Raw genomic sequence first — 26,606 nt, 5'->3', positions numbered from 1 at the left:
AGATGCATTAGTCATACACTCATACTCATACAGTAACATCTCTGCTACGCATAATTTTGGCTACAAAAACCCATCAATTATTTCAACATACAAAACTAAAGCAAAGGCAAAGTAGTTAAAGAGTGTTGACATTACAAAGACACAGAGAGCCTCTGTCTCTGCATAAGTACTTGTCGTAAACTTGTAACATCAAAGAAGGGTGGAAGGGTGGGATGCGATCATATCAGCTCTAATGCACAGAATCCGATATAAATAAATAAAAAAATAAAAAAAAAATCAAAGAAGAAGGGAGACCCCAAATGAAATAGTGGAGATCATAAGGCCCAACAAAGCCAAGTGCCCATATTTCCCTATGGTTTGTGCTTCTGGGGATCGCCTGTATTACATGCAGCAGCTGCATGTAGAAGTTTTTCGTAGAATAGCCTTTGAAGTAGAAAAAGCGAGTCGCAGTGTAAAGTACACCAAGCATAGCGCAAGTGCAAGGATGCCTTAACCCTCCTAATATCATTAACATGAAAAACATGGGCATCATCTCTAGCGAGTGCTGATGTGATGTCCTTTCTGCACCCAATTAATTTAACATTATTATAAATCAGCAACACCCAATTTTGTTCACATCTCAATTGTTATTTTGATCATTTTTTTTTCATTTTTAGTGTGTGTTTGGCAAAAATAATTTTTACCAGCTTATTTTATTATTTAGTTTATTTTTGCTACTATTTATGGACTCCACTACACTTTTTGGTACTATTTATAGGTTCTACTATACTATTTCAACTAACTTTTACCTTTATCTACAGTATTTTCAGTAAAAAGTTTTCAATTTCAGTAAAATAAGCGAATTCTAAACAGACCTTAAGTCTGTTAACTTTTGATAACACTACTATTTTAGTCATTCTGTTAATTATTGGGTCTTGGGGTCCACCCCTTATGAGGGAGAGGAAACATGCATCTGCTGCATGCAGAAGTTTTTCGTAGAATAGCCTTTGAAGTAGAAAAAGCGAGTCACAGTGTAAAGTACACCAAGCATAGCGCAAGTGCAGGGATGCCCTAACCCTCCTAATATCATTAACATGAAAAACATGGGCATCATCTCTAGCGGGTGCTGATGTGATGTCCTTTCTGCACCCAATTAATTTAACATTATTATAAATCAGCAACACCCAATTTTGTTCACATCTCAATTTTTTTTTTTATATTTTTTTTTTTTTTTTTTTTTTTTTTCATTTTTAGTGTGTTTGGCAAAAATAATTTTTACCAGCTTATTTTATTATTCAGTTTATTTTTGCTACTATTTATGGACTCTACTATACTTTTTGGTACCATTTATAGGTTCTACTATACTATTTCAACTAATTTTTACTTTTATTTATAGTATTTTCAGCAAAAAATTTTCAATTTCAGTAAAATAAGTAAATTATAAACAGACCCTAAGCCTGTTAACTTTTGATAACACTACTATTTTAGTCATTCTGTTAATTATTAGTTCTTTTTTGCTATTTATGTAATTTTCACTGACAATTTCGTTAAGTAGCTAGTTTTGCTACATAGCTTCATTTGGAACTTGAATCTCAATTTATATATAAATAAATAAATAAATAAATTTTATGGAACTCGTCTCTGAAACTTTAGTAGTTCCTTGGAACTCGCTCTTATAGACCCTAGTTTCAAATGAGGTTTCATACCGAAATAGTTTTGTTTGGGGCTACTTAATAAAATTGTACAAGAAAATCAAATAAATAATAGTTTTGTTTGAGGGCTACTTAATGAAATTGTACATGAGAATCAAATAAATAAGAAAGAACTCCCCATCACTGTCTTAAAAGCTCATTAATTTCTCTAGCATTGAACAAATAATTGAAGTATAGAAAATGGGAAAAACCTGAACACAGTTGAAGAGCTTGGCATCTTTGTTTTCAGATTCCAAAGCATAAAGAGTTGGGTAGGGGACGTTGAACCTATCTTTTTTACAATTTCAATAAGAGATTACTACTCCACGGGATAACAATGAAAACACAATGATTAAAAAGAATTGAGAAAAATTGAAATAATGGAGCACTTACCTTTTGCGGGCTTTGCCAACTTGGGCAGCCATCCATAAGTTAAAAAGGCAATAGAAAACGAGAACAAAAGCCACATAGCCGAATTCCTTGGACAACAACAATTCCACTACAGCCAATTTTTGTTTTTTTTTTTCAGATTTCAGACCACAATTCCAAACCCAGAAGATGCTAAATTGTTATACATTATACGGTTAATACCTATACTTTAATAATTATACTATAGTAACTAGATAAATGATATTGACTTTTGACTTTCAAAAATCTTCGTGGATAAAAATGGCCTTTCCATGGGCTTTAATTCTTGGAGCAGGGATTTCTATTTTCTAGTTTGTTCCGCTACTTCTTCTCCAAGGCAGGTATTATACAATTGCAAAGCAAGTGCTTTATTAGAGAGTTTGGACCACCCAATAATAGTAAATTCAAACTAGTCAACACCTATATATAATAGTTTTGATTTGGTTTCTAAAAAAAAAAAGTTTTGATTTGAGTCATTTCGTTAATCTTCATTGTGACAAATAAACTTACAGTATTTATAATTCATCCAATAAAACCATGTCATGTCATTTAAAATAAAAGCTAAACTTCTTTTATACTAAATTTTAAATTTAAAAAATAGTTTTAGGATCTAATAAAATCATTTTTAAATAATAGTTAATGATTTTTTTATTAGAATATTTTAAAAAAGGAAGAATCTCTGTCTCTCTCTCTCTCTAAAATTGGGTGGTGGGCAATAATGTCATAGGGTGGATCACGAACTGTTGGATGAAAAGACTGATGGACCTAATGGCGTAGGTGCTGTGGATAATAGTGAACACCGATGAAACTGCGTCACATTAAAACTTGTATGACTAGTCACTATATTTGGGCCTCGTGCTGAGTGAGTAAGGGACTAAGGCATTGCCACAATCTTGGATGTGGGTTGAGTGTGGTTGGAGGGTTGTCAACCAATTAAGTTTTATCAATGTAGTGAGTATTTAAATTTGGCCCAATGATGAAAGTAAATTGTTCAAGTTCCGCTAGAGCTTGAAACAAACTTATAAATAATGTTTAAGCTTGAGTTAGTAAAAAAATCTAAAAGCTGAAACTTGGCTTCACTAGCTTGATTTATTAATCAAGTTGAGTTGAGCTCAATATTAAGCTCAAACTTGAGCCCAATAGTAAGCTTTTGAGCTTGATATCCAACACAAGTTCATTATCAAGTTCATATCAAGCTTATCATCAAAATTATTTGATTTGATCCCAACTCTCAATTACTTAAAGTCATAGTAAGATATGATTTTAATTGCCAAGCTTATTGTCAAACTCATAAATAAGCCTAGACTCAGCTTGTTTTGCAATGAGCTTTAACATTCATGAATTTGTTTGTGAATACTTTTTTTTTGCTTGGGCTTGACTCGTTTATTAAACAAGCCTAAAATTAAGGCTCAAGCTTAGTTTGTTTATAAATAAATAAACATGGATGAACTTATGAACAACTTGGTTCATTTACAATTCTAGTTGGGTGATTGTGTGCGATTGGTGCCAATTTAAAGCTTGGAATCCAATCTTGGATATGGGTTTTTGGAAGCTAATTCATTTGACAAATCTAGTGGGGTTTTCAGATGTGTTGGGTACTCTATAACGGTCAAGTTTCTTGATTTACAGGTCCTTGTAATAGAATAAAAACATATTGGTGTCTTAATTTGCTGAGATATATTTGCTACTATGAATCAAGTTAATTACAATGAGTACTCTTTGTTTTTTTTTTTTTTTTGACATGTTGTTCCATGCAGGTTTTTGTAATTGATTTGATGAAAATAAACTCTGAAACTCAAGAATATAGTCTTCAATAGAGTCTTACTATGTCATAAGGAACTACAAGAGCTTTAGTTGAATTTGGAAGCAATGATACGGGGATTGGTGGCGGTGGCTTTGGATGTCTATGGTGGATGGTAGTGTTTTGGTATGCAAGCTCAATAGGAGCAAAAGAGGTAAAAGAAAATAAAGAGAAAAAGGAAAAAGAATACAACAAAACATTTTTTTAATACTAAAAAGCATTAAAAAACATATAACTGATATAAGAATAGTTTTTATGATGTAATTAGGACGGTGTAGTTTTGAACTAAGGTGATGTATTAATAATTTGCTCTTATAATTACAGTAAAAAAAAATTGCTCTTATAATTAGGATGGATGTATTTCCTTATACATACAAAGGAGGGATCTCATAGCCGCCATAGCAGCTTTTACATCATTAGCACATAATGCAAAACCCATTATCTATGTTTCACTATAATTTATTTCAGTCCTCTAATTCTGCTTTTGTTTATTTCAGTCCTTTAATTTTGCTTTTATTCATTTTAATCCTCTAAGTTTTAAGTTTATTTAATTAAGGTCTCTCCATTTACTTTTGTTAAATGTTGTAGTTAATTGTCTAAATTTTTATTTTTATTTTGTCAAAATTTATTAAAAATCCAATTAATGATAGAAAAATATTTTCTAGAATTTTTTTATTAAAAAAATTAATGAAAATTGATGAAGAAACCTTAATTAAATAAACTTGAAACTTAAATGACTGGAATGAATTCTAATGAAACTTAGAGGGTGGATAAATTTTGCATTTTAGCTTATAATTTCTATATGAGAATATTTTGAAACATCTAAAAAAAAAAAAAAAAATCCACACGATTAAGAATCTCTTTCTTCACTTTCTTCTTACTTAGCTATGAAGTTATTTTGGTTTTTGTCTTTTACTTACACTCCTAACACGAACATGAGTTATTATTGAGTACTCTAGGAGTATATTTCCCCTCTCTCACATAGGAGTGTGTGTCACCCATCATGAGGCTCATCCCCATGTAAGAGGGAGAGAGTATACTCCCGGACTACCTAATAAAATTCCCACAAGCAGTGCCCTTCCAAAATTTTCCAAATGGCCTAATTTTGGACGTTGTTGGGGTATTTTAATTTAAAAATAAATGATATTTTCAATTTATTTCTCCATTAATTATATAGTCAAATTTTGACTATGAATTTTTACTTGTTGAGCGTTAAAATTTAGGGAAGCTATGTATTTAGTCCCTATCCTTTACATCATTTTTCAATTTGGTCTCCAATATTTCAATTGTATTAATTTGGTCCTTAACCTTTTAGTGTTATGTCAATTTAGTCTCTACTGTTATCTCTTGGATGGAAATTGCTGACTTGACTAACGACTAGTATAAAAAATTTGTTTCCGTTGTTGATGTGGCAATAAACTACCTTTTTTTTCGTTACTATGTCAGCAATTTTCATACAGGAGATAATGGTAAGGATTAAATTGATATGACATCAAAAGGTTATGGACCAAATTAACACAATTGAAAATTCAAAGACCAAATAAAAATATATTGTAAATGATAAGGACCAAATACGTAATTTACCCTAAAATTTTAATTGAGATTTATAACCATATTAAACTCGTATTTTTATGTCCATTATTTCATATTTATTTGACTCATTTATTCTTTTTGCAACTCACTAATTCACTAAAAATATAAATAGGTTCTCTTTCTCCACTTATTAGAGATATACAACATTTTTTTATAGGAGAGATATACAACATTAGTCCAGTCACTAATTGTTAGAAAGGCTTCTTGTCATTCTTTGTATTCTTTAATATCATCCTTTACAAAAAAAAAAAAAAAAAAAAAAAAAAAAATCTATGCTACCTATTGTGAGAGACTGTGACCTTGACCCATTTGTTTCATTAGACCACACTTACGTGAATGAGTGAGATCATGTTAATTCTCTCAAAATGACAATTAGACTGATGAGACTGTCCCCCTTAGATCTAGAATTTTACATTCGGAGTCATCACTTATTTTGATAGAAAAGAATTCATCATTTTATTGATTGAAAAATTATGCAATTACATTTGATAGAAAAGTAAAAGGAAATACATTGTCTTGGTCCTAGATACAATCTAAGAAAATATGAGGCTTTGATTCCTAATTACATTATAAAAGCTGAAAATTACATGATAAAGCCTAGTATACAAATCACTGATCTAAGATTGAAGCTTAAATTATGAAATGGAAAGGTGTTAGCACCCACCCCACCCAATGAACTAGTTTTTTAGAATATGATGGCCATGAGTTCATGTCTTGCAATCAAAGCATCCGAACATATCATGGAAACAGCTAAACAACATGTTATTTTTTGAAACATGTATCAAAAGATTAGGGTTTTTAGAAAAAAATAGATTTGAGCATGTGAGTTTATTTTATAAACCCTAGGTAGATTAAGCATGTTCAAAAGTTTATCCCATATCATCAACCACAAACATTATGGCATATCACAGATCTAAGGTTTTGAGATCCAAATTTCTCAAGTCAGAGGTTTATACCTACATGTAATGTTGGATTAAGTAGTGGTCTTGAATGTGAGTGCAATACGTTCTTCTTTCAAGTTTGGAATTTTGACAATGCTTCGAGATGATTTGACTCATTGGTTCGAATCAATCCTTGATGAGGATTGGGGTAGCACCTCCTTCCTTGGATCAAATCTTCGATGGGTGGTGTCTCCTTGGATCGGACCTTCAACGGGCAACACTTCCTTGGATTGAATCTTGGATCAGCAACACCTCCTTCGATTAGATGAATTTTTAATTGAAAAGAAAGAATATAATTAAAAAAAAAAATTGTTTCTAATAAAGGTAATAGTTCAAATTCCTTATGTAATAATTTATTATTGTTTTATAAAAAGTATGTATATAAGTAGTTAAATTTAGATACAATTATATATAAACTTTATAGTTTGATATTGTTTTCAAGTTAAAAATTAAAGTTTTAGATGCACAAATGGATCTTATATGGTTTATAATTAGTCATTTTATGTCTAAGCAAAAACAAAAAAAAAGTCATTTTATGAGTTTAAAAAAGGACATACACATATATGTACTACAAAACACGCAGGTCTTAGGCCGCATTTTTGCAAATACGGCTACACACGGGCTAAAGCCGCATTTTTAAAAAACGCGGCTTAAAGAAAACAACAAAAGCTGCGTTTTAAACATGCAGCCATACAACGCGTCTAAAGCCGCGTCTTCTTTAAACTATCATTGGCAAAAAAAATTTATATTACAAACAAAAAAAAACTTTGATTATGCAAATCCGAATTACTTATGTTTTACTTGTAGTCAACGTCTTCTTTGGGTCTTCGTTGTCATTCGTCCACCTCTTTTTTTCCACTTTGGATACTTTGTACGTCCTTGTGCTTTTAATGATCGTTGTCCAGACATTTCCTTCATTGCTAAGTTCTCTCTCTCTTTAGTGGGAACACATGCATTATTCTATGGTAAGTTCTGTATTTTTGCAAATTGACTGACTATACAGAGAGATCACCAAGGCAAGGAGAAATGGAGAATACAAATGTCAAGAAGGAAGAAGTTGCTGGTAGAAGCTTGATAGACAAGGTGTTCTCTTGGTCTTTCAGGGATGTTCGCAATAAAGATCTTTACAAAAATCATGTTGGTGTGTTTTCCTTTAGTCGTAATTCATAATGTTGTTATGTTATTGATAATTCTACCCAAAAAAAAAAAGATTTATGTTATTAAGCATAATATATGCATATAGCAAGTTTTTATTATTTTAAAAAAGTAAAGTTGAAAGGAAAAGCACTCATATTCAGAATGGTGTATCTCAAAGTCCTAGAGTTTTAACTTTTAAGAAGTGTAATTTAGGTGCCATTAACGTATTGTAATTTGTAGGTGTTACTTAATTTACATTCGTTTTGAGTATATTTACACTTATTTTGAGTCTGACAGCTACTTCAATGGGATCTATTATTCTGATCGGGGGTGAAATTGCCAAATTCCATCATGCTCGGCACCAATGAGCGTTTGAGAGTAAAAAGAACTTCGCCATTTTTGATTGAGCCTGTAAAGTTGTGAATTACAACTATATTTTATGTTGACTTTAATTCCGTGTGAAATTTGATTGTAATTCTGTTCAATCATTTTCTTATATTTTTGTGGGATTTAATGTAAGGGTTGTGTGTAGGGATAACAATTTTTGCCCGACCTGCGGGTACCTAGCCCAACCTGACCCTAATGGGTCGGATTTTACCCGGCTCGATAAAGAATAGGGCCGGGTTTGGGTTTAAAAAAAAACCCCGAAGTGGCTCCGGGTTTTGAGAAAAACCCAGCCCGAACCCGGCCCCGCCCCAACCCGACCCGCTTACTTTAGCTAAAATTACCAAAAAACCTAACTATTTATATATATCTAACCCTAACTCAGCAGCCGCCCCTCTTCTCTCATTCTACCCTATTGCTAAAATTACCAAAGTCTCACTCTTTTCTCAATCTACCCTCACTTAGCATAGCAGCCGTCCCTCTCTGCCTCTCACGCCTCAACCTTAGTTTCCAATTTCCACTCGCACTCTCAATCTTAACTCAAGCGATCATTGATCAAGCCCCTCTCAAGTCCTCCCTCAAGCGACCAAGAAAATCCTCACCGACAAGCCCAACCACAATCAAGCATCAAGCACCTCGCCGACAAGCCAAAACTCTCAAAATCACGAAAATCTCCACAACCACCGTGAACTACCCCTCACCCTTTACAGACCCACAACCGGATGGGTTTGGGTTTTTTTATTTTCGTCTTTTTGTGAGCAAAATTTGGGTTTGGGTTTTGTTTTTGGAGCCAAATTTTTTGTTGTTTTCTTTTTTTTTTTTGGTGTTTTGTTTGTGGGATTTTCAGATTTGCTTTCTAGATTTGCAAAATTTCTAGGTTTGTTTGATCTTGGTTCCGTTTGAATGCCAAGAAAATGTTGTTCTGTGATGATTTGTGATTTTGGATGTTTACCATTTTCTTTGTTTGTGATTTTGGGCAGGGGCCCGTGGGCCTCGCAGGCTCCGACGGGGCGGGTTTGGGTTCGACAAAAAAACCCGTTTATTAAACGGGCCGGGTTCGGATTATGGGTATAGGACTGTGGGTCGGGTTTGGGTATAAAGAAACCCGGCCTGAACCCGATCCGTTGCCATTTTTAGTTGTGTGTGAGAGTTTGGTGAAGATTCTATGAAGAAGAGGACTCGCGATTGGCTCGCGACTGCCAACCCTTGAAACAAACCACGTGAGAAGCACGTGATGAAATTTGAAGAGTCTTTGACAGACTAGATTTCTCGAGTCATTAGCTACTCAGGCGAAGTCACAAGTGACCAGCGAAACTCTTTACCTGATTATTTTTTAGCGTGCCTTTTCTCATACCTTTACCAACACTATATAAACCCTCATTACCCATGAAATGTAAGAAGAAAAAAGAGTATTCACAAGAAACTTTTGAGAGAGAAAACCCTAACCAAATACTTGAGAGTTTGAGATTGTTTTACCCATAATCCTCTACATCATTTCTCTAGAGTTTCCTTTTACTCCTACCTCTCCATTTACACATCCTTGAGAGGTTCTTAGCCCAGACACTTACCTCGCTAAAAGAAGCTCCTAAAACAACAAGAAGGTAAATACTCCCCCTAACAAGATGAAACACAACTACCTCTTACAAAGGCATGTATTTTTCCCCCTAATATGTAGAATCTTAAAAAGAAACCATATATTCTCCACAATTTCTCCCCATTTTTGTCATGATTGACAAAAGGTACAAGAAGCTAGAAAGCTTCGCCCGAGAAACATAAAGATGATCAAGGATGATCAAGGAATCCATATAAATGCATCAATGTAATGAAACAAGATGCTATGGCTGAAAAAATAAAAGAAATATGCAAAACAAGTGAAAAACAATGCATGCAAGAGGATCTTGACAGAGCAAGAAGCTGTCAAGTAGTTATCGAGCAGAAGCCAACCTTGATGGATCGAGAATCTGTTGAGGATCAATCGGCTAGACAGAAAGTTTCTCGATGGATCGAGAAGAAGCTATCGAGGCAAAGTCCAGAAAGTCTAGAAATCATAACTGCTTGACGGGGATTATCACCTTCGAGGTACGTCCTATAACTCCCACATCTCCTAGAAGGCACGCTTGCCATCATATATAAAGCATTTTGATTCTTTTTGCTTTTATTTTTCTTTGCATATTTTCTTTTGTAAAGCATATCATGCATGGGCATGTAAGAGAGAGAAAAGAAATACCCAATTATGTTAAACTTTTGACATTGCACTTTTGATATGCTGAAGTATACATATATCATTTCATGATTGGCGGGCAACAGTAGTGAGATGATTATTTATGCCTTTCTCTTAGGATTTTTTAGTCCTTCCTGTCAAAAAGAATGATACGAGTGTTAAGTACAAAAGATTACTTAATCTTACTTATCACAAACATGAGCCATAATACTCACTTGCTTAGTTGTGCATAGATATGCTGATCTAAACTACAAAAGATACAAAGTTTAGAAAATTTTGTTTCAATGGCCATCTAAGGCACACAAGTACCAATGTTCACAAAACACACACTATTTTTGTATTTTTCTGCTTTTTCTCATTTTATTTTGAAAAATAAACAAAATATAGACTAAACAACCAAACAAAAACAGATAAACAACATGAAGGCATGAAAGATAGATGCAGATGCATGAAAGCATGATTCCAAGATTAGATAAAAAATCAAGCAAGGAGAGTCCTACTTTAGATAGAAAGAATTAAAGTAAAGGTCAAACAGAAAAGACAATTAAGTCTTAGGCTCCTTTCTCACCCACACAGCACGAGTCTTTGGCCGTGAAGATGAAAAGACACGTGTTCTAGTATGTCTATTAAAGGACATAGAAGAATTAGAATTCTCTTGAAATTGAGTTAAAAAACTCAAAACTTTTAATAACTCTCCAAACAAGGTGTAGGTCATTGAGAGGAAACTTGTGACCGTTTGGACACTTGCTTTTGAGGATACAGTTTAAAACAATTAGGACGAATGTGTCCAGAAACACCACAATGGTGATAAACATGAGGTCTAACAAAGGATTTAGACAAATCAATTATGAGCTTCATACTTTTATTACCTTTCTCAGATTGGGGCACAAAGACAGTTCTTGATCCAGAAGCCATGGAAGAGGAGGGGCCGGAGGAAACAACATATCCTAAGTTAGTCTTATCAGAACTAGGTTTTTGAGCACTCAATACCTCATCAAGCTTTGCACTAGACATCCTCTCTATTTGAGTTCTAGTTTGACTAAGTTCAATCCTGAGATTCTTGACCTTCTCTTCTAATGACGTGTTCTCCACAATAAGAGTCTCAATTAACCTTGTAGTCTCATCTAGTTTCACTAACAGTTCAACTTTTTTAGTTTTTACCCCATTAAGCTTTTTCTACAAAGACGAGAAGTCTTTTAAGATCTTTTAAATTTAGTGCATAGCTTATCATAGGCTTCCTGAAGGGTCAACTTCTTGGATACTTCATCATCAGAAGAATTCGCACTATCACTAGCACTCTCCATAATCACCTTATCAGTTGTGGCAGCAAAAGCCATAAAATGACCATATTCATCCACATATTTATCAGAAGAGTCATGCTTAGTATCATTCCTAGTATCATTCCAAGTAGCAACCAACCCTTTATCTTTTGATTTCTTGGCCTTTTCCTTCATAAGATAGTTTGGACACTCTATCCTTATATGAACAAAACCTTTACACTTATGGCATTGGATGTGGAGTTTCTCATTCTTGCCATTCCTAGAGGATTTAGATTTCCTAGGAGGTTTTTCCTTATCATTTTTTCTATATTGAAGAAGCTTGATAATCTCATCAGCTATAAAGGTTAGATCCTCATCTTTATCATCATCATTTTCATCTTTACCTTCATCTTCATCTTCAAAGTCATCAATTTCTTCTTCTATACCCTTAAGAGCCAAATTTTTACTTTTTCCACATTTTCCCATTAAACATAATCCCATCTCATAGGTTTGAAGGTTCCCTACAAGCTCAGTCAAAAGAATTTGATCAATGTCCTTCACTTCTTCAATGTTAGTGATCTTGGCATGGAATCTTTCAGGTAGAGACCTAAAAAATTTTCTAACAATTTTGGGTTCCGCAATAGATTCTCCAAGATTGAAGGCAGAATTCACAATATCCTTGAGTTTAGCATAGAACTCATCAAAGGTCTCATCCTCATTTCTTCAAACTACTAGTGAAGCTTTGAAGCTTCACAGTCTTTATTGCCTTGGTACCTCCATAGGTGGTCTTAAGAATGGTCTATACTTCCTTCGCAACTTCCGTAGATGATATTTTCTTGAATTCCTCATTGGTCACCCCACAAAACAAAGCATTCAAGGCCCTACTGTTGAAATTTGCTGCTATGATTGTTGTTTCATCCTAATCCATCGGCGCTTCCTTTGGCTTAATCCAGCCAACTTCAACAGCTTGCCATACTTTTTCACCTAGAGCCTGCAAAGAAACTTTCATACAAACTTTCCAGTACGCATAATTAGTGCCATCAAATAGAGGAGGAATCAAAAGAGATTGTCTACGATCCATGACAACGGGGGTCAAGGATCACACTCAGGAAATTAATCCAATCAGAATATACCAGCTCTGATACCACTTGTTGAGAAATTTAGACCCCGGTTGATAGAATTAACAAGTTTTAAACCCAAGTTGCTAATTAGATTTATTATGAATAAACACTGTTAAACTAAACTGACATCAATATCATGTTAAAATCACGCACAACGGAAAAGTAAATAAGACAAGATATGTGACCCAGGAAAACCAATGAAATAGACTAGTTTCATAGTAAAAAAACCTGGAGGGAAACTTTCCCGAAAAGAAATCCACTAAAATAAAGAGAAGTTTCAAATTTAGTACAAAACCTTTGTCCCTAGACTTCACAATCCTCGTAGATGAACTTAAAGCAGAAACTTTCAACTGCTTCAGAATCTCTGAACTCTTCAATATATGAATGCCACCCTTTTGCACAGATTCTAGTACATGACTAACCAAAGATGCACGGCTCCCAGTACGTGACTAACTCACCAACTTGAAGAAAATGTTGGTTGCAAAGTTCTTCACTTCATTAATAATGAAGATCAAGAAGCACTTGGTTACAAAATCCTATGGTGTAAAGATGCAGTAGCTTCTTTCAGAGAGAATAAGACATCGATCGCCTTTTGCATGTGTTCTCATTTTATTCTCATGCGTGACGGTCTTTAAAATAAGCCTTATATATGTCTAAGGTTGTGAGAAAAAGAAACCTTACACATACATATCAATATAGGCTGAAAATCAGATTTGAAAATTTTAATTTCATAATTCTCGATAGATATAGCTATCGAGTAGCTGTCGAGTTTTAATGAATCAACACTTCTTCACTTGTTTCTTGGACAAATTTGCATGGCTTCAATACTAGACTTAAACTCTTGTTCCATGAAGTATTAAACTCATTCTAGATCTACCCAAATACAAGTAAAGTGCGTTTTGTCAAAGGATTAGCTAATTCTAAATGACACATGTTCCTAACATGATTCACACATGTCCTAATACCCTAGAACTCGAGATTCAACACATGTACATTATCAAATGCTTAAATCTACAAAAATCAAGAAAACAAATAGAAAGGTGGTTGGGGTTTGAACAAGTGGTCCCAAGTTGCCACGTGTATATTAAGATATGGGTAATGAGTTTATTTATTAAACTCATATCAAGCTTATTATCAAGACCATAAATGAGCTTAAGCTCGGCTTTTTTATATTGAGCCCTATTATATATGAGTCTGTTCGTGAACAATTATTTTTTTGCTTTGGTTGTGCTTGTTTATTAAACAAGCCTAAAAATAAGGCTCAAGCTTGGTATAAACAAGCAAACATGAATGAATTTTTTATTGAGCCAACCCAAGTTATTTATAAATGACTTAATTCATTTACAACCCTATTTAGGTCAAGAGCTTTGTAATTCAATTAATTGGGTTGAGTTGGACGATTCTGGGTTTGACCCAGCCAATTATAGGTCAAATTAAGTTCTGGTCAGAAACTTGTTGAACTAAAAAGAGTTGTGAAACTAATTAACCATACTTGGTTTTTGATGGATCAAGTCACCTTGATGTGACTCTTATTATTTTCACATGCAAAAAAATTAAAAAAATAATAATAATTTGAGCATATTCTTTTTGTCTTCCTTTCAATTCAAATATGAGAACAAAGGAATGAAGACAATAAAAAAAAAAAAAAAAGTTAAATGATACATAAATTCTACTATGTTGTAGTACATAACCAACATATCAAATTTTACTTAGAAAGACATAATCATGATAGGATCACACGTCACACATGAGCTGGATAGAATAGTATTTCTTTAACCCAAGAGATTTATATAAGTTTATAAGAGTTAAAAAAAAAATCTTATATAAAATAATTATCACTGAAAATATATTATCCATATTTTATGAAAAAATTTGACATATTTAATCTTTTTCAAAAATTAATAATTACATAATAATTTTTAGTATTTTTATGTAATATAGATGACTAAATAAAATTTAATTTAAAAATGTTAATACTTTAAAAAATTGAAAAAAGAAAAAAGAAAAAAAAAAGGTTGAGTAGAAACAAACTCACAAAAGTAGAGGTGTTTTGAATTAAAATTTCCGTCAAAGTTGATGGTTGAATGCAACGATAGAAAATTGATAACACTGACATCAAGGGCTTGAGTGGGTTGGTCTGGATATGTACACCAACTAATAGACATGAAGGATCATTGTATGTGTGAGATCGATGCAGTATTTTTGGTGTGGTCACCCATCACATGCCTACACAAAGTACCTATTGGAAAGTCAAGTGATTATTCTCATGAATACATAGATGGTTTTTTACACTTAATTTTTTTTAAATTTTATTTTATGTACTTCTCACATTTTCTAAGTCGTGTATTATAACTTTAGTATTATCAAGGAATTGTGAGCCTTCCATCTAATAGATGATCCTCAAGAATAAAATGGCACAAAAGAAAATAAAAAATATATGTAAATTACAATAAACCTACTTGTGGCTAAACTTATTTTTACATTGCCTATTTGTAGTTCAAAACTTACCACTTTTGCCCACTTGAGATTAACTCCGTTTGTTCTCCGTAACCCATCTAGGTTATGGAGACAAATGGAGTTAATCTCAGGTTGACAAAAGTGTTAAGTTTTGAACCATGAGTAAGCAAGAAAAAAATAAGCCTAACCATGCTTGAGTTTATTGGAGTTTCTCAAAAAAATAAAAGGTGAAGCTTGCAATACAATGGTAATTGAAGAAGATGATAACTATCCAAATAGTGTGCCAATTTTAAGAATGGTTTTTTCTCTGTCCTCATTTCTTAATTTTTGGAGAGTACATAAAAGTGGACATCAAAGAGTCCTATTTCAATTATGTACATACTGCATATACTGATGAATTCATTAAAATCTTATTGTTTATTTCAAGTGTTTGCCTGTTTTACTATACTATTGTTACATATCATGGTAGAGAGCTCGTTTAATGTAATTTCTCCCTCTGCATTCTAGAGATTTGACATAAGATCAATAGAATTTCAAGTGATTTAATTTTCGTTAATCAATTATTTAATTGTAGTTATGTATTAACTTTCCATTCAGCGATTCATGTGCTGCTCACACAAACATGTATAAATCTTCTCTTTGGAACCGTGATATTTAGACTCATAGCTATGACATCATTCATTGACAGGTGCAAAGGATTCCAGAGACATTTTTGTCAATGACAGATTACATGAAGTCATTCAAGGATCCATTAATTGAGGAAGCACATGCTGATTTGTTCTCAAACATGACAGCAGTTCGTCGAGCACCTGTTTGTTATATACATTCTGTTGAAGAATCTAAAAATTTTAAACTACCCAAAGACTTGTTTTATGAAATTAAATTCAATGCAGCTGAAGATACTGAAAAAAATATAGGAACCTATGAACCTAAAGTTGGTGATCTTATTGCCTTGACAGATTTTAGACCAAAATCCATTGATGATTTGGTCAGGCCGACAAGATTTTATCTTATTGCTTATGTTTATGGGACTAAAGCTGAAAGTTCTGAAAAGCTCCAAATACTGGCATCAAAGTGTATTACGACTGAACCAAACATGCAAAGGAACATGAGAGAAACTTTTCTTGGGAGGAAGAGAGAAACATTTCATACAAATAAGAAGGAAACACTTCTGGCAGTTTGTCTTATGAATATGACAACAATTGTTCGAATGTGGAGAGCAGTGAACTCAGACCTGGAAGGGGGAAACAGGAACATCCTTAATAAAGTAGTGCAAAACAATGCAGCAGTAAGAATCATATATCATTTTGTTCTTCAATGTCACGAACATAAAAAAAAAAAAATGCTTCTTTTTAAAGATTGTACATGTTTACTGGTAATGGTGTTTGTAAATTGTAGGCCTTGCACATGTTACAGAGTGATAAACCTACTTATTGACTTCATTACCATTACATTTTATATTTATTTCTTACAGGATGAAGAAAATTGTACTACATGCTTCTCTGAAGGAAAACGCAGTCCTTCCAATTCGTTTATATGTGATATAATTTCCTCGTATAATCCAAATAATTCGCAAGAAGCTGCAGTTTTAAGCTGTGTTGGTTTGAGGGACTGCTATCATCAGAATACTGTCAAACTGATATGGGGTCCTCCAGGGACTGGGAAAACAAAGACTGTTGGTTTGTTATTATTTGTTCTCCTTAAAATAAAGTGCAGAACACTAACATGTGCTCCAACTAACAGTGCGGTTTTGGAAGTTACAACACGGCTGCTGAGTCTGGTTAGGGAGTCACTAGAGTATGAGACATATGGGCTTGGAGATATAATTTTATTTGGGAATGATGAGCGATTGAGGATTGATGGTTGTGATGATCTTCGTGATGTATTTCTTGACTATCGTGTTAATGTGCTTTGTAAGTACTTTGCTTCGTCATCTGGATGGAAAGATTGCTTAGAGGTAGTGATATGTTTTCTTGAGAACCCTAAATTGCAGTACAATATATACTTTGAAGAAAGAAAGAAGAAAAATGTTGAGGTTGAGGATGAGCTCAAACAGGAGGAGAGTACTAGCAATCCAGTAAAGGAAGATGATGATACTATGACATTTGAGGAGTTTGTAAAGAAGAAAAATGTTGAGGTTGAGGATGAGCTCAAACAGGAGGAGAGTACTAGCAATCCAGTAAAGGAAGATGATGATACTATGACATTTGAGGAGTTTGTAAAGAAGGAGTTCAGTTTAATTCGCAAGTCACTGAAGTGTTGTATGATTGATTTATATACACACTTACCAACTTCTCTATTACCATTAGAGGTAGTGAAGGACATGATTAGAGCTTTGAAATTGCTAAAATCTCTTCAAACTTTGTTGTGCAGTCTCAGTACTGTAGCCAATGAAGGGTTAGAACGTGTTCTTAATGACTTGGAAGACATTGGAAGCAGTGTTGGTTGCTCTTCAAAGTTAGGTACCACAGTAAAAGAGTGCCTTGATGTACTAAGATCTCTTTCTCACACATTCTCTGTACCAAATTTAACTGATCATTATGCAATACAAAAATTATGTTTGGCAAATGCATGCTTGGTATTTTGTACGGCATCAAGCTCTGCTAAATTACACACAGAAGGAATGACACCATTGGAATTTTTAGTTATTGATGAAGCTGCTCAACTTAAAGAATGTGAATCAGCCATTCCTTTACAACTGTCTGGTCTCCGACATGCTATTCTCATAGGAGATGAGAGGCAGCTCCCTGCTATGGTTCAAAGCAAGGTTTGAGTCCTATCCTTGTCGTTCCTTTGCCTTTACAAATTATGAACCTTCCACTTAGTTTAACATATTTTGAATGTGCAACTTTTAGATTTCCACAAATGCTGAATTCGGAAGAAGCTTGTTGGAAAGACTAGTCATGTTGGGACACCAGAAGCACCTTCTTGATGTCCAGTACAGGATGCATCCATCCATCAGCTTCTTTCCAAACCAGGAATTCTATAACAGCCAGATTTCAGATGCTCCAAATGTCATAGAAAGAGGATATGAGAAGCGTTTTCTTCAGGGTAACATTTATGGCTCATACTCTTTTATAAGTATAGATCATGGAAAAGAGGAATTTGACGGAGGTCACAGTCCGAAGAATATGGTTGAGGCTGCTGTGGTCTCTGAGATAGTTGCAAATCTTTATGAAGGTATGTTTTATTGCTTATTACTCGAAGTTCTTATCCATAAAAATTGCTGCCAGAAAAGCTTCTAGACAAATGATATAATTCCTTTACCTTTTCCTTTTTGGTTGGCCACAGAATTTCTTGTCACAAAGAAGAAGGTTAGTGTAGGAGTTATATCACCATATAAAACTCAAGTTTATGCAATTCAAGAGAAAGTCAAAGGATATAGTAAATATTCTGACAGTGGCTTCTCTGTGAGTGTTCGCTCTGTTGATGGGTTCCAAGGAGGTGAGGAAGATGTGATAATTATCTCAACTGTAAGAAGTAATGATAATGGATCAATAGGTTTCCTTTCCAACCTCAAAAGAGCAAATGTGGCCCTGACTCGTGCAAGGTATTAATAATTTGTTTATACCAGATTGTGCCTGCAACTCAAAAACGTTTCAGTTTCTCTATTTTATTTTATTTTATTTTTTGTGGTTTTGCAAATTAAAAGACTCCAATTTTATCTGTATCTGTAGGTATTGCCTTTGGATATTGGGGAATGGGACGACTTTACTCAAGAGTGACTCTGTTTGGAAGAAGCTAGTCCTTGATGCTAGGGAACGGCAGTGTTTCTATAATGCAGAAGAGGACCAAAAGTTGGCTCTGGCTATTACAGCAGCTTTAGTTGAGCTTGGAAAACTTGATATTTTACTTAATAACGACTCTCTACTGTTCAGAGAGGCTAGATGGAAGGTACATGCAATGCATTATTTATTATTAACGTGGGTGTTTTGAGCTCTTCGAGCACTTAACTATTCCCTGAGTGTGAATAGTTAACTGTCCCACACGCTCCAAGTCGTGAAGTAAAATCCCCTACTTGTCTGAAATATATTTTTCCTCATTGACTGGTACATATATTCTCGACCGAATCAAAGGCAGAAGGTTGGAAATATGACTTTCTAGGGACGAAATTTTCCTCTTTATTTTCAACAGAATAAAGTGGTTTAGATAGTAGACTCTTTAATGGTTTTGAACTTATCTGAATTTATATGATGACTTTATTAGTTCCTAAAACGTAAATCAGGTAATCATTACCTTCATTACTATACAGGTTATCTTCAGCAATGATTTCAAGGAGTCTATACAGAGTATTAGAAATTCAGAGATCTGTAAGGAAGTGCTTTATGTGTTGCAAAAACTTTCAAGTGGTTGGCGTCAGCCTCAGGAGGAGAGAGACCCCGTTGTCCATGATGGACCTTCTTCTCAACTTTTAGAGATGTCCAAGGTCAGTGAGCAACTGAATCTGGTTTGGAATGTAGATAGTCTCAAGGAGGATTCAAATTACATACAGATCTTGAAGGTTTGGGATGTTGTGCCGTTATCTGATATACCAAAACTTGCCAAGAGTCTTGACTTCTTATTTGGGAGATATAGAGTGGATGAGATGAATCGCTGCAAACACAGATGTGTTGAGGGGTATAAGTTTTTCTGAATTTGCTTTAAAAATATAACAAGTAACTAATATGAACCACACTTTAAAAAACAAAACAAAAACAAAAAATCAATTATTGTGAATAGAATTCACTCATCAATTAACTAGTATGTTGCTCTCAAATTGTGACTTAAAGCTTAATTGAAGTCTAAAACCGTGTGAGCTCAAGTAGCTGGCTGTCCAGAATCTCTTCTTACTGCTCATCGGTTGAATTTGTTACAGGAGTTTTGTTGTTCCAAAGAGATGGCCAGTGGATTCAAGTACTTGCTCGGAACCTGATACTGTGGTGTCTCTCTCAAAAGACTTATCCTCACTGAGTATAAGTGATGAGCCAGAAACATCAACTGCAATTTATAGGTGAGTGAAATGCAGCTACAAGTCTTACATTTAAATTTTCAACATTGGTCTTCCAAGGCAATTTCTCTTCTGCAGAATCACTCTAATGAAAATAGAAATTGAAGATAATATAATAATAAGTCATATAGGTGTAAAATGTTATTGCTCATGCAGTGTGCCTGAGGTACTAGTTAGAAGCTCAAGCTGACTTATATTGCTTCATGTATGGATAATCCCTGCCACTTGCTCAGTTCTTTGACTTGGTTAAAAAGAAACTAAGAAATTTGTAGAAATTATCCGAATTAAGACACTCACTTGATATACCGAAAAGAAAAACAAAAGCAAAACCAATTTTCTCATACGAACTTGGAATTGAAGGGTTGTTCAAAGGACTGATTATTATATGAATGAATGTCAGAAATCATTTCAAGTCAAACATGAAGAATAAATCTGAAGATGTTGAATTTAAGCGAGGGTGGCTTGACGATTGATGAAGCAAGATTGCCTTCGTTTTGAACGATGGATTTGGATGCATTTCCAAGCCATCTTTCCTGGTAAGTGCCATAAGTTGATACATATAATATTGGAGTATTACAAAAATTGAAAGATTGACTTCATTTTTTTATACACTAGTTGATATTGTAGATAACATTAATGAAACTGATGTTACCCTAATCGGGCTGTCTTAGATGCAGGTCCCATGCTAGAGTTAATAGCTCAGCCATTACACCTCAAATGAAAGCTGGAACCATGGGGAAACTGCTCTAGACATATAATAGTTTCAAGCATTCACTTTAGTATAATTACTAGTCGCGGGCAAGTGCAATGCATGGGACAATTATAATTTTTTGTGCCAATATTTATTTTTTACTTATTTTTATTTATTTTTGTTCAGTAACAATTTTGGTGCTTCGTAAAACCACACGGCAATGTCATCAATGAGCTTTGCTTCGTGTGGCCTTGTTTTATTGTATTAACTATTTTGAGTGCTTCTATGAAAATAAATATGATTGATGAGTTAGAAAATAAACTAGGGTTGTCATTCCCAATAATGTCGATCAAATCAGACGTTACACATTTATTACACGCATTGATGGTAAAACGTAACAGAAGGAGCAACGGTAATAAGTGAGCTGTGCACTTTAGAGCTCCCATTGATAACATACTAGCTATTGAACATAAATGCAAGAATTCATTGTCCATTAAGGCAAAGAACAACTATAAAAGAAAGGGACAATGGAATCCAAAGGCACACACAAATACTCATCCAAAAATCACTCCAAGTCGTTTTCTCTCTAAACAAACTTTCTCGCTTTTCCGACTTAAGCATTAGAGTGTTTTTGGTAAACACCACACTAGTGTGTTCCATTTCTTTCCAAAACATTCTTGCAGGTTTGCATAGAAGACACGACCAAGTACAACATTGTCCATCCACTAAGAAGAGGATCTCAACTAGTGCTTTTTCACATCATCAGTTTGACACCATCTATGGGAGTGCTAATCATTCAAGCCATCTTCCCTAAGTGACAAAAGAGAAACTCGTAGCACAAGATGGATGCCGAACAAGCCACACAACAAATTCAAGCCCAAGCAGCCAATGTGGAGGAATTGACTTGATAGAATGAAGAACTAAGGAGAGCCGCTGAATCTCAGAGCGAGGAATAATAGCGGACTGTTGTGAACCAAAATGAAGAAGAACGTCGGAGGATTGAAGGAAACCATAATGAGAAAGAATTAGATAGACCAAAAGGAGGATAAGAGCGTCAGAAGAAAACTCATCCAGAATGGAAAGCGAGCTCCGTAATATGAGGAGGGAGATGGACAAGCTTAGAATTGCAATAAAGGACAAATCTGTGGAGAACTTGGACGATATAATTCGAAGGATGGATTCACCATTCACCACTAAAGTGTTGAATCGCCCTCTCCTACTGAAGTTCCGCCTTCCTTAACTAGAGTCATTTGACGGTTCAAGAGATCCCTTGGATCATATCAAATCATTCAAGACTTTGATACTTTTACAAATGACCCCAGATGAAGTAATGTGTAAGGCCTTCCCAACAACTCTGAAGGATGCAGCTAGGGTGTGGTTCGGCAAGCTACCCTTAGGTACTATTGCAAACTTCAAGCCGCTTAACAAGGGTTTTGTTCGTCATTTCATTGGAGGAAAACAACACAAGAAGCCAACTGTGCATCTTATCAACATCCGCCAAGCAAAAGGAGAATCATTGAGACAATACGTGACACATGTCAATAAAGAGTTGCTGCAACTAGGAGACTTCTTTTCCTCAATCACCAAGAGTCCATCGAAAACAGGAACTACTTCACAAGGCCCAGAAATATATGAATGCAGAAGATGCAGTGACTGCTAAAGGAGTGATGACCAAAAGGAAGCCGGATGGAGGAGCTAGACATAACCTTGACAGGAAGAAGGAAGCACGAGGCACTAGACATGTAGAAGACAAAAAGAGGAATCTCCCAGATCGAATATCTAAGTTCACTAACTTCACTCCCCTAGTGATGCCAATTGAGCAAGTATTGATGTAGATAAAGGACAAACCCTTTCTCCAATGGCCCAAACCAATTTACGCTCCAATAGAAGTAAGAGACAAAAACAAGTATTGTAGATTCTACTAGGACCACAGACATTGCACTGACAAATGCAAACATTTGAAGGACCAGGTAGAAACCCTGATCCTTCAAAGGAAATTACAGAAGTTTGTATGAAAACCAGAGTCGCATAGACGACAACAGAGGGACAAGAAAGACAGGGAACTAGAGACGGGGGGCAGAAAGGCCCCCATAGGAGAAATAAGGATGATCTCAGGAGGATTGGTAATGGGAGGATCCTCCAAGTCATTGAAGAAGGCATATGCAAGAGAAGTGAATAGTGTCCATTCGCAGTTCTCACGTTAAAAAACGTCTAGATGTAGTGAACAAGACATCGTCTTTTTCGAGAAGGACATTTGCGGCGTTAGACAGCCTTATGACGATCCATTGGTGATAATGCTTAAGATGGAAGAATTCAACATCCATCGGGTACTAGTAAACAATGGAAACTTAGCAGACATCATTTACCTGCCAACCTTCCAACAAATGAAGTTGAGCAATGAAAGGCTTCAACCACTCACTTCCCCATTCATAAGTTTCATTGGGGACAAGGTCATTCCCAAAGGTGTTGTTAAGCTAACCATAATTTCAGGCATTTATCCAACACAAGTCTCCAAGGAGATTGATTTCCTTGCGATAGATTGCCTTTCGACGTACAACGTTATTCTTGGACGACCAACGTTCAACTAGTTGAAAACAGCGACATCGACCTATTATCTAAAGGTGAAGTTCTTTACAACCCATGACATAGGGGAAATTAGAGGAGACCAAGTCCTTACAAGGGAATGATATCAAACCGCCCTAGCATCAAAGGGAGAATCACACATGGATGATAGACAAACCTGAACTAGTCCTTGAACCATTAGAAGTGCTACAAGAGGTTGAGATTGTCCCCGGAGATCTGTCCAAGGTCTTGAAGATAGGGTCAGCACTTTCAGCCTCAAAGAAGACAAAGATAACAAACTTCCTTAGAGAGAACCAGGATGTTTTCGCTTGGAAGCGTGAGGATATTCCAGGAATGAATAGGGGAGTCATCCAGCATCGTCTCAACATTAATCTAGAGTGCAAACTAGTGTAGTAGTGGTAGAGAATATTTGCACTTGAACACAATAAGGTAGTAGCAGAAGAGGTTGAGAAATTCTTGAAGGCGGGATTCATAAGGGAAGTGTTCTACCCTGAGTGGCTAGCCAACGTGGTAATGGTAAAGAAGAATAAAGACAAGTAGAGGATGCGTGTTGACTTCACAGGCCTCAACAAGGCATGCCCAAAGGATGGATTCCCCTTACCCAGGACTGACCAACTGGTAGATTTAACTACTAGGCACAAGCTCTTAAGTTTTATGGATGCCTTCTCCGGCTACAATCAAATCATGATAGAGGATGAAGATCAAGAAAAGACCACGTTCATCACTAGCCAAGGGTTGTACTGTCACAAGGTAATGTCTTTTGGACTAAAGAATGCAAGGGCCACGTACTAGATGTTGGTGAACCGCATATATACTCATCAAATAGGAAATGTGGAAGTGTATGTAGACAATATGCTGGTGAAGAGCAATGAAAAAGTAGATCACCTAGACGACCTAAGGGAGACCTTCGACACATTACATAAGTACAAAATGAAGCCGAATCCAATGAAATGTGTTTTCGCTGTTTCATTAGGGAAATTCTTGGGATTAATGGTATCTTAACAGGGTATAGAGGCTAATCTAGACAAGATAAAGGCAATAATGGAGATAAAATCCCTAAAGACGGTGAAGGAAGTACGGAGCCTGACAGGAAAAGTTGCTACCCTAAACAAATTCGTCTCTCGAGTGACAGAAAAATGTCTGCCTTTCTTCAAAGTCTTAAAGAAAGCCTTTCAGTGGACTAACAAGTGTGAAGAAGCCTTGACACAGCCACCATTGTCAAGCCTTTCAATAACGGGAGAAAAGTTGCATCGTTATCACGTGATATCTAATACAGCAGTAAGCTCGGCATAGATCAAAGAAGAGGAGGACATGCAGAGGCCAGTGTACCATACCAGCCAAGCATTCCAAGGAGCCGATGTGAATTACCCAAGGCTAGAGAAGGTCATCTTTACCCTAGTAGTCGCCTTTAGAAAATTACGCCACTACTTTTAGGCACATCCTATCATTGTCATGACAGACCACTAGATAAGGAAGATGATGAGCAAGATAGATGTAGCAGGGTACCTCGTCCAATGGGCCATAGAGCTTGGCTAGTTTGACATAGAATATCAATCCCAGATTGTAATTAAAGCCTAGGTCCTTGCCAATTTCATTGCAGAGTTCACTTGCCTTCAAGAAGAAGAAAAACCCCAAAAGAAGACATGGATGGTGCAAACAGATGGGTTTGCCACCATGAAAGTTGGAGGAGCAGGTGTAGTCCTCATATCACAAAAGGGAGAAATCCTAAAGTACGCGGTTAGATTGTAGTTCCTAGTAACCAACAATGAAACCGAGTATGAAGTACTTCTAACAAGGTTGAGTCTTGCAAGAGTACTAGAAGCCAAGACCCTCCTCGTCCAAGCCAACTCTTAACTTGTAGTTGGCCAGGTAAGAGCAAATTATGAAGCAAAGGAAGAAAGAACACATAAGTATCTGAAGATCGCCCAAGAACTCTTGCAGTATTTCGACATCGTCGATTTCCAGAAAATCCCTCGGGCAAAGAATGCTGAAGCAGATTTCTTGGCAAGACTAGCCTCGTTAGATGACCATGGCCTTTTACCTAAATTATGAATGGAAATAAGGGAACAACCTAACACTGAAGGAGAGCAGGGGATGAAGGTAGAGGAGCAAGACGAATGGATGACTTCCATTGTCCGTTACTTGGAAGAAGGTCAACTCCCAGAAGACGGGAATGAGGCACGAAAGGTATAGTTCAAAGCTGCTCGCTTCGTTATTATTGACAATATCTTATATAGATAAGGACACTCTCTCCCCTATCTTCAATGTGCTAACAAGGAAGAGGCTAACTATGTACTACGAGAGATACACGAAGGAATCTGCGGTAACCACATGTAAGCAAGGTCTTTGGAAAGAAAAGCACTCAGAGTAGGTTATTATTGGCCAACATTATATAAGGACGCACATGATCTCATCAAAGTGTGTGACCAGTGCCAACGCTTCGCGAATGTTCAAATGCGACCAGGGGAACCAATGACGTTAATAACCACACCTTGGCTTTTCGCCCAATAGGGATCGACATAATGGGACCACTCCTCATAGGAAGGAAGCAATTTAAGTTCCTCATCATCGTAATCGATTACTTCGCAAAGTGGGTAGAAGCTGGCCAACAGCAACGATCACAGAAGCCAAGATCACTAGCTTCAAATGGACGAACATAGTTTGTAGATTTGAGATTCCTAACATAATCATATAGGACAATGGAAGGCAGTTTAACAATCCCAAGTTTTGAGAATTTTTCCAAGACCTAGGCATCAAAAATCACTACTCTTCCCCAAGACACCCTCAGGCTAATGGTTAGACGGAAGTGACAAACAGAAGCCTTGCAGAAAATTATTAAAACTTGGCTTGAGTGAGCAAAGGTTGCATGGCCTGAAGAGTCACCTAACGTTTTATAGGCATACAAGACAACCACAAGAGTGCCAACGGGAGAAACACCATTCAGACTGACGTTTGGAATTGAAGTTGTCATACCAATGGAAGTAGGACTAACGAACATTCGAATCAAGGCTTACAAAGAGCAGAGGAACCAACAAGGACTCAACAACAATCTGGATCTAATCAACACGGTGGGAGACGAAGCTATGAAGCGGATCGCAAAGTACAAGGGAGCGATGACCAGATACTACAACAAAAAGGTGAAGGTGAGAAGATTTGGCATAGGTGACCTCGTCCTTAGAAAAGTCTTGCAGGGAATAAAGGACCCATCCCAGGGGAAACTGGGGCTACCATGGGATGTACCGTACGAAGTAATTCGTTATTCCAGAGAAGGATCATACTACCTAAAGACCCTAGACAACCAAGAACTGTCTCATCCATGGAATATTGAACACCTAAAGAGATACTATCAGTAA

The 26,606-nt window shown here is 35.7% G+C and overlaps 3 protein-coding genes across 4 annotated transcripts; 2 read left to right on the top strand and 1 right to left on the bottom strand.

Annotated features, from left to right (window-relative positions):
* Positions 1–350: 350 nt before the first annotated feature.
* LOC142637787 (uncharacterized) lies at positions 351–2,095 on the bottom strand. The gene is made up of 5 exons (XM_075811789.1): positions 2,064–2,095; positions 1,883–1,958; positions 1,116–1,122; positions 417–549; positions 351–381 (listed from the first exon to the last, which is right to left on the bottom strand). The coding sequence occupies exons 1-5, from the start codon at positions 2,093–2,095 to the stop codon at positions 351–353; spliced, it is 279 nt and encodes a 92-aa protein (XP_075667904.1).
* Positions 2,096–7,270: 5,175 nt separating this feature from the next.
* On the top strand, positions 7,271–20,976 carry LOC142607822 (uncharacterized). 2 transcript variants are annotated; one of them, XM_075779471.1, is made up of 10 exons: positions 7,271–7,550; positions 15,681–16,280; positions 16,467–17,759; positions 17,848–18,172; positions 18,284–18,542; positions 18,670–18,886; positions 19,245–19,609; positions 19,848–19,982; positions 20,380–20,515; positions 20,657–20,976. In XM_075779471.1, the coding sequence occupies exons 1-9, from the start codon at positions 7,440–7,442 to the stop codon at positions 20,450–20,452; spliced, it is 3,378 nt and encodes a 1,125-aa protein (XP_075635586.1). In that variant the 5' UTR covers positions 7,271–7,439; the 3' UTR covers positions 20,453–20,515; positions 20,657–20,976. The 2 variants fall into 2 exon arrangements, with proteins under 2 accessions (XP_075635586.1, XP_075635578.1); XM_075779463.1 differs by having other exon boundaries at positions 20,651–20,976.
* A 4,329-nt stretch (positions 20,977–25,305) lies between these two features.
* LOC142630610 (uncharacterized) lies at positions 25,306–26,606 on the top strand. Its single transcript, XM_075804637.1, has 2 exons — positions 25,306–25,440; positions 26,151–26,606. The coding sequence occupies exons 1-2, from the start codon at positions 25,306–25,308 to the stop codon at positions 26,604–26,606; spliced, it is 591 nt and encodes a 196-aa protein (XP_075660752.1).

This window comes from Castanea sativa, chromosome 1 (assembly GCF_040712315.1).
Source record: "Castanea sativa cultivar Marrone di Chiusa Pesio chromosome 1, ASM4071231v1".
Lineage (NCBI taxonomy): Eukaryota > Viridiplantae > Streptophyta > Magnoliopsida > Fagales > Fagaceae > Castanea > Castanea sativa.
This window is presented reverse-complemented; position numbering and strand designations above follow the sequence as displayed.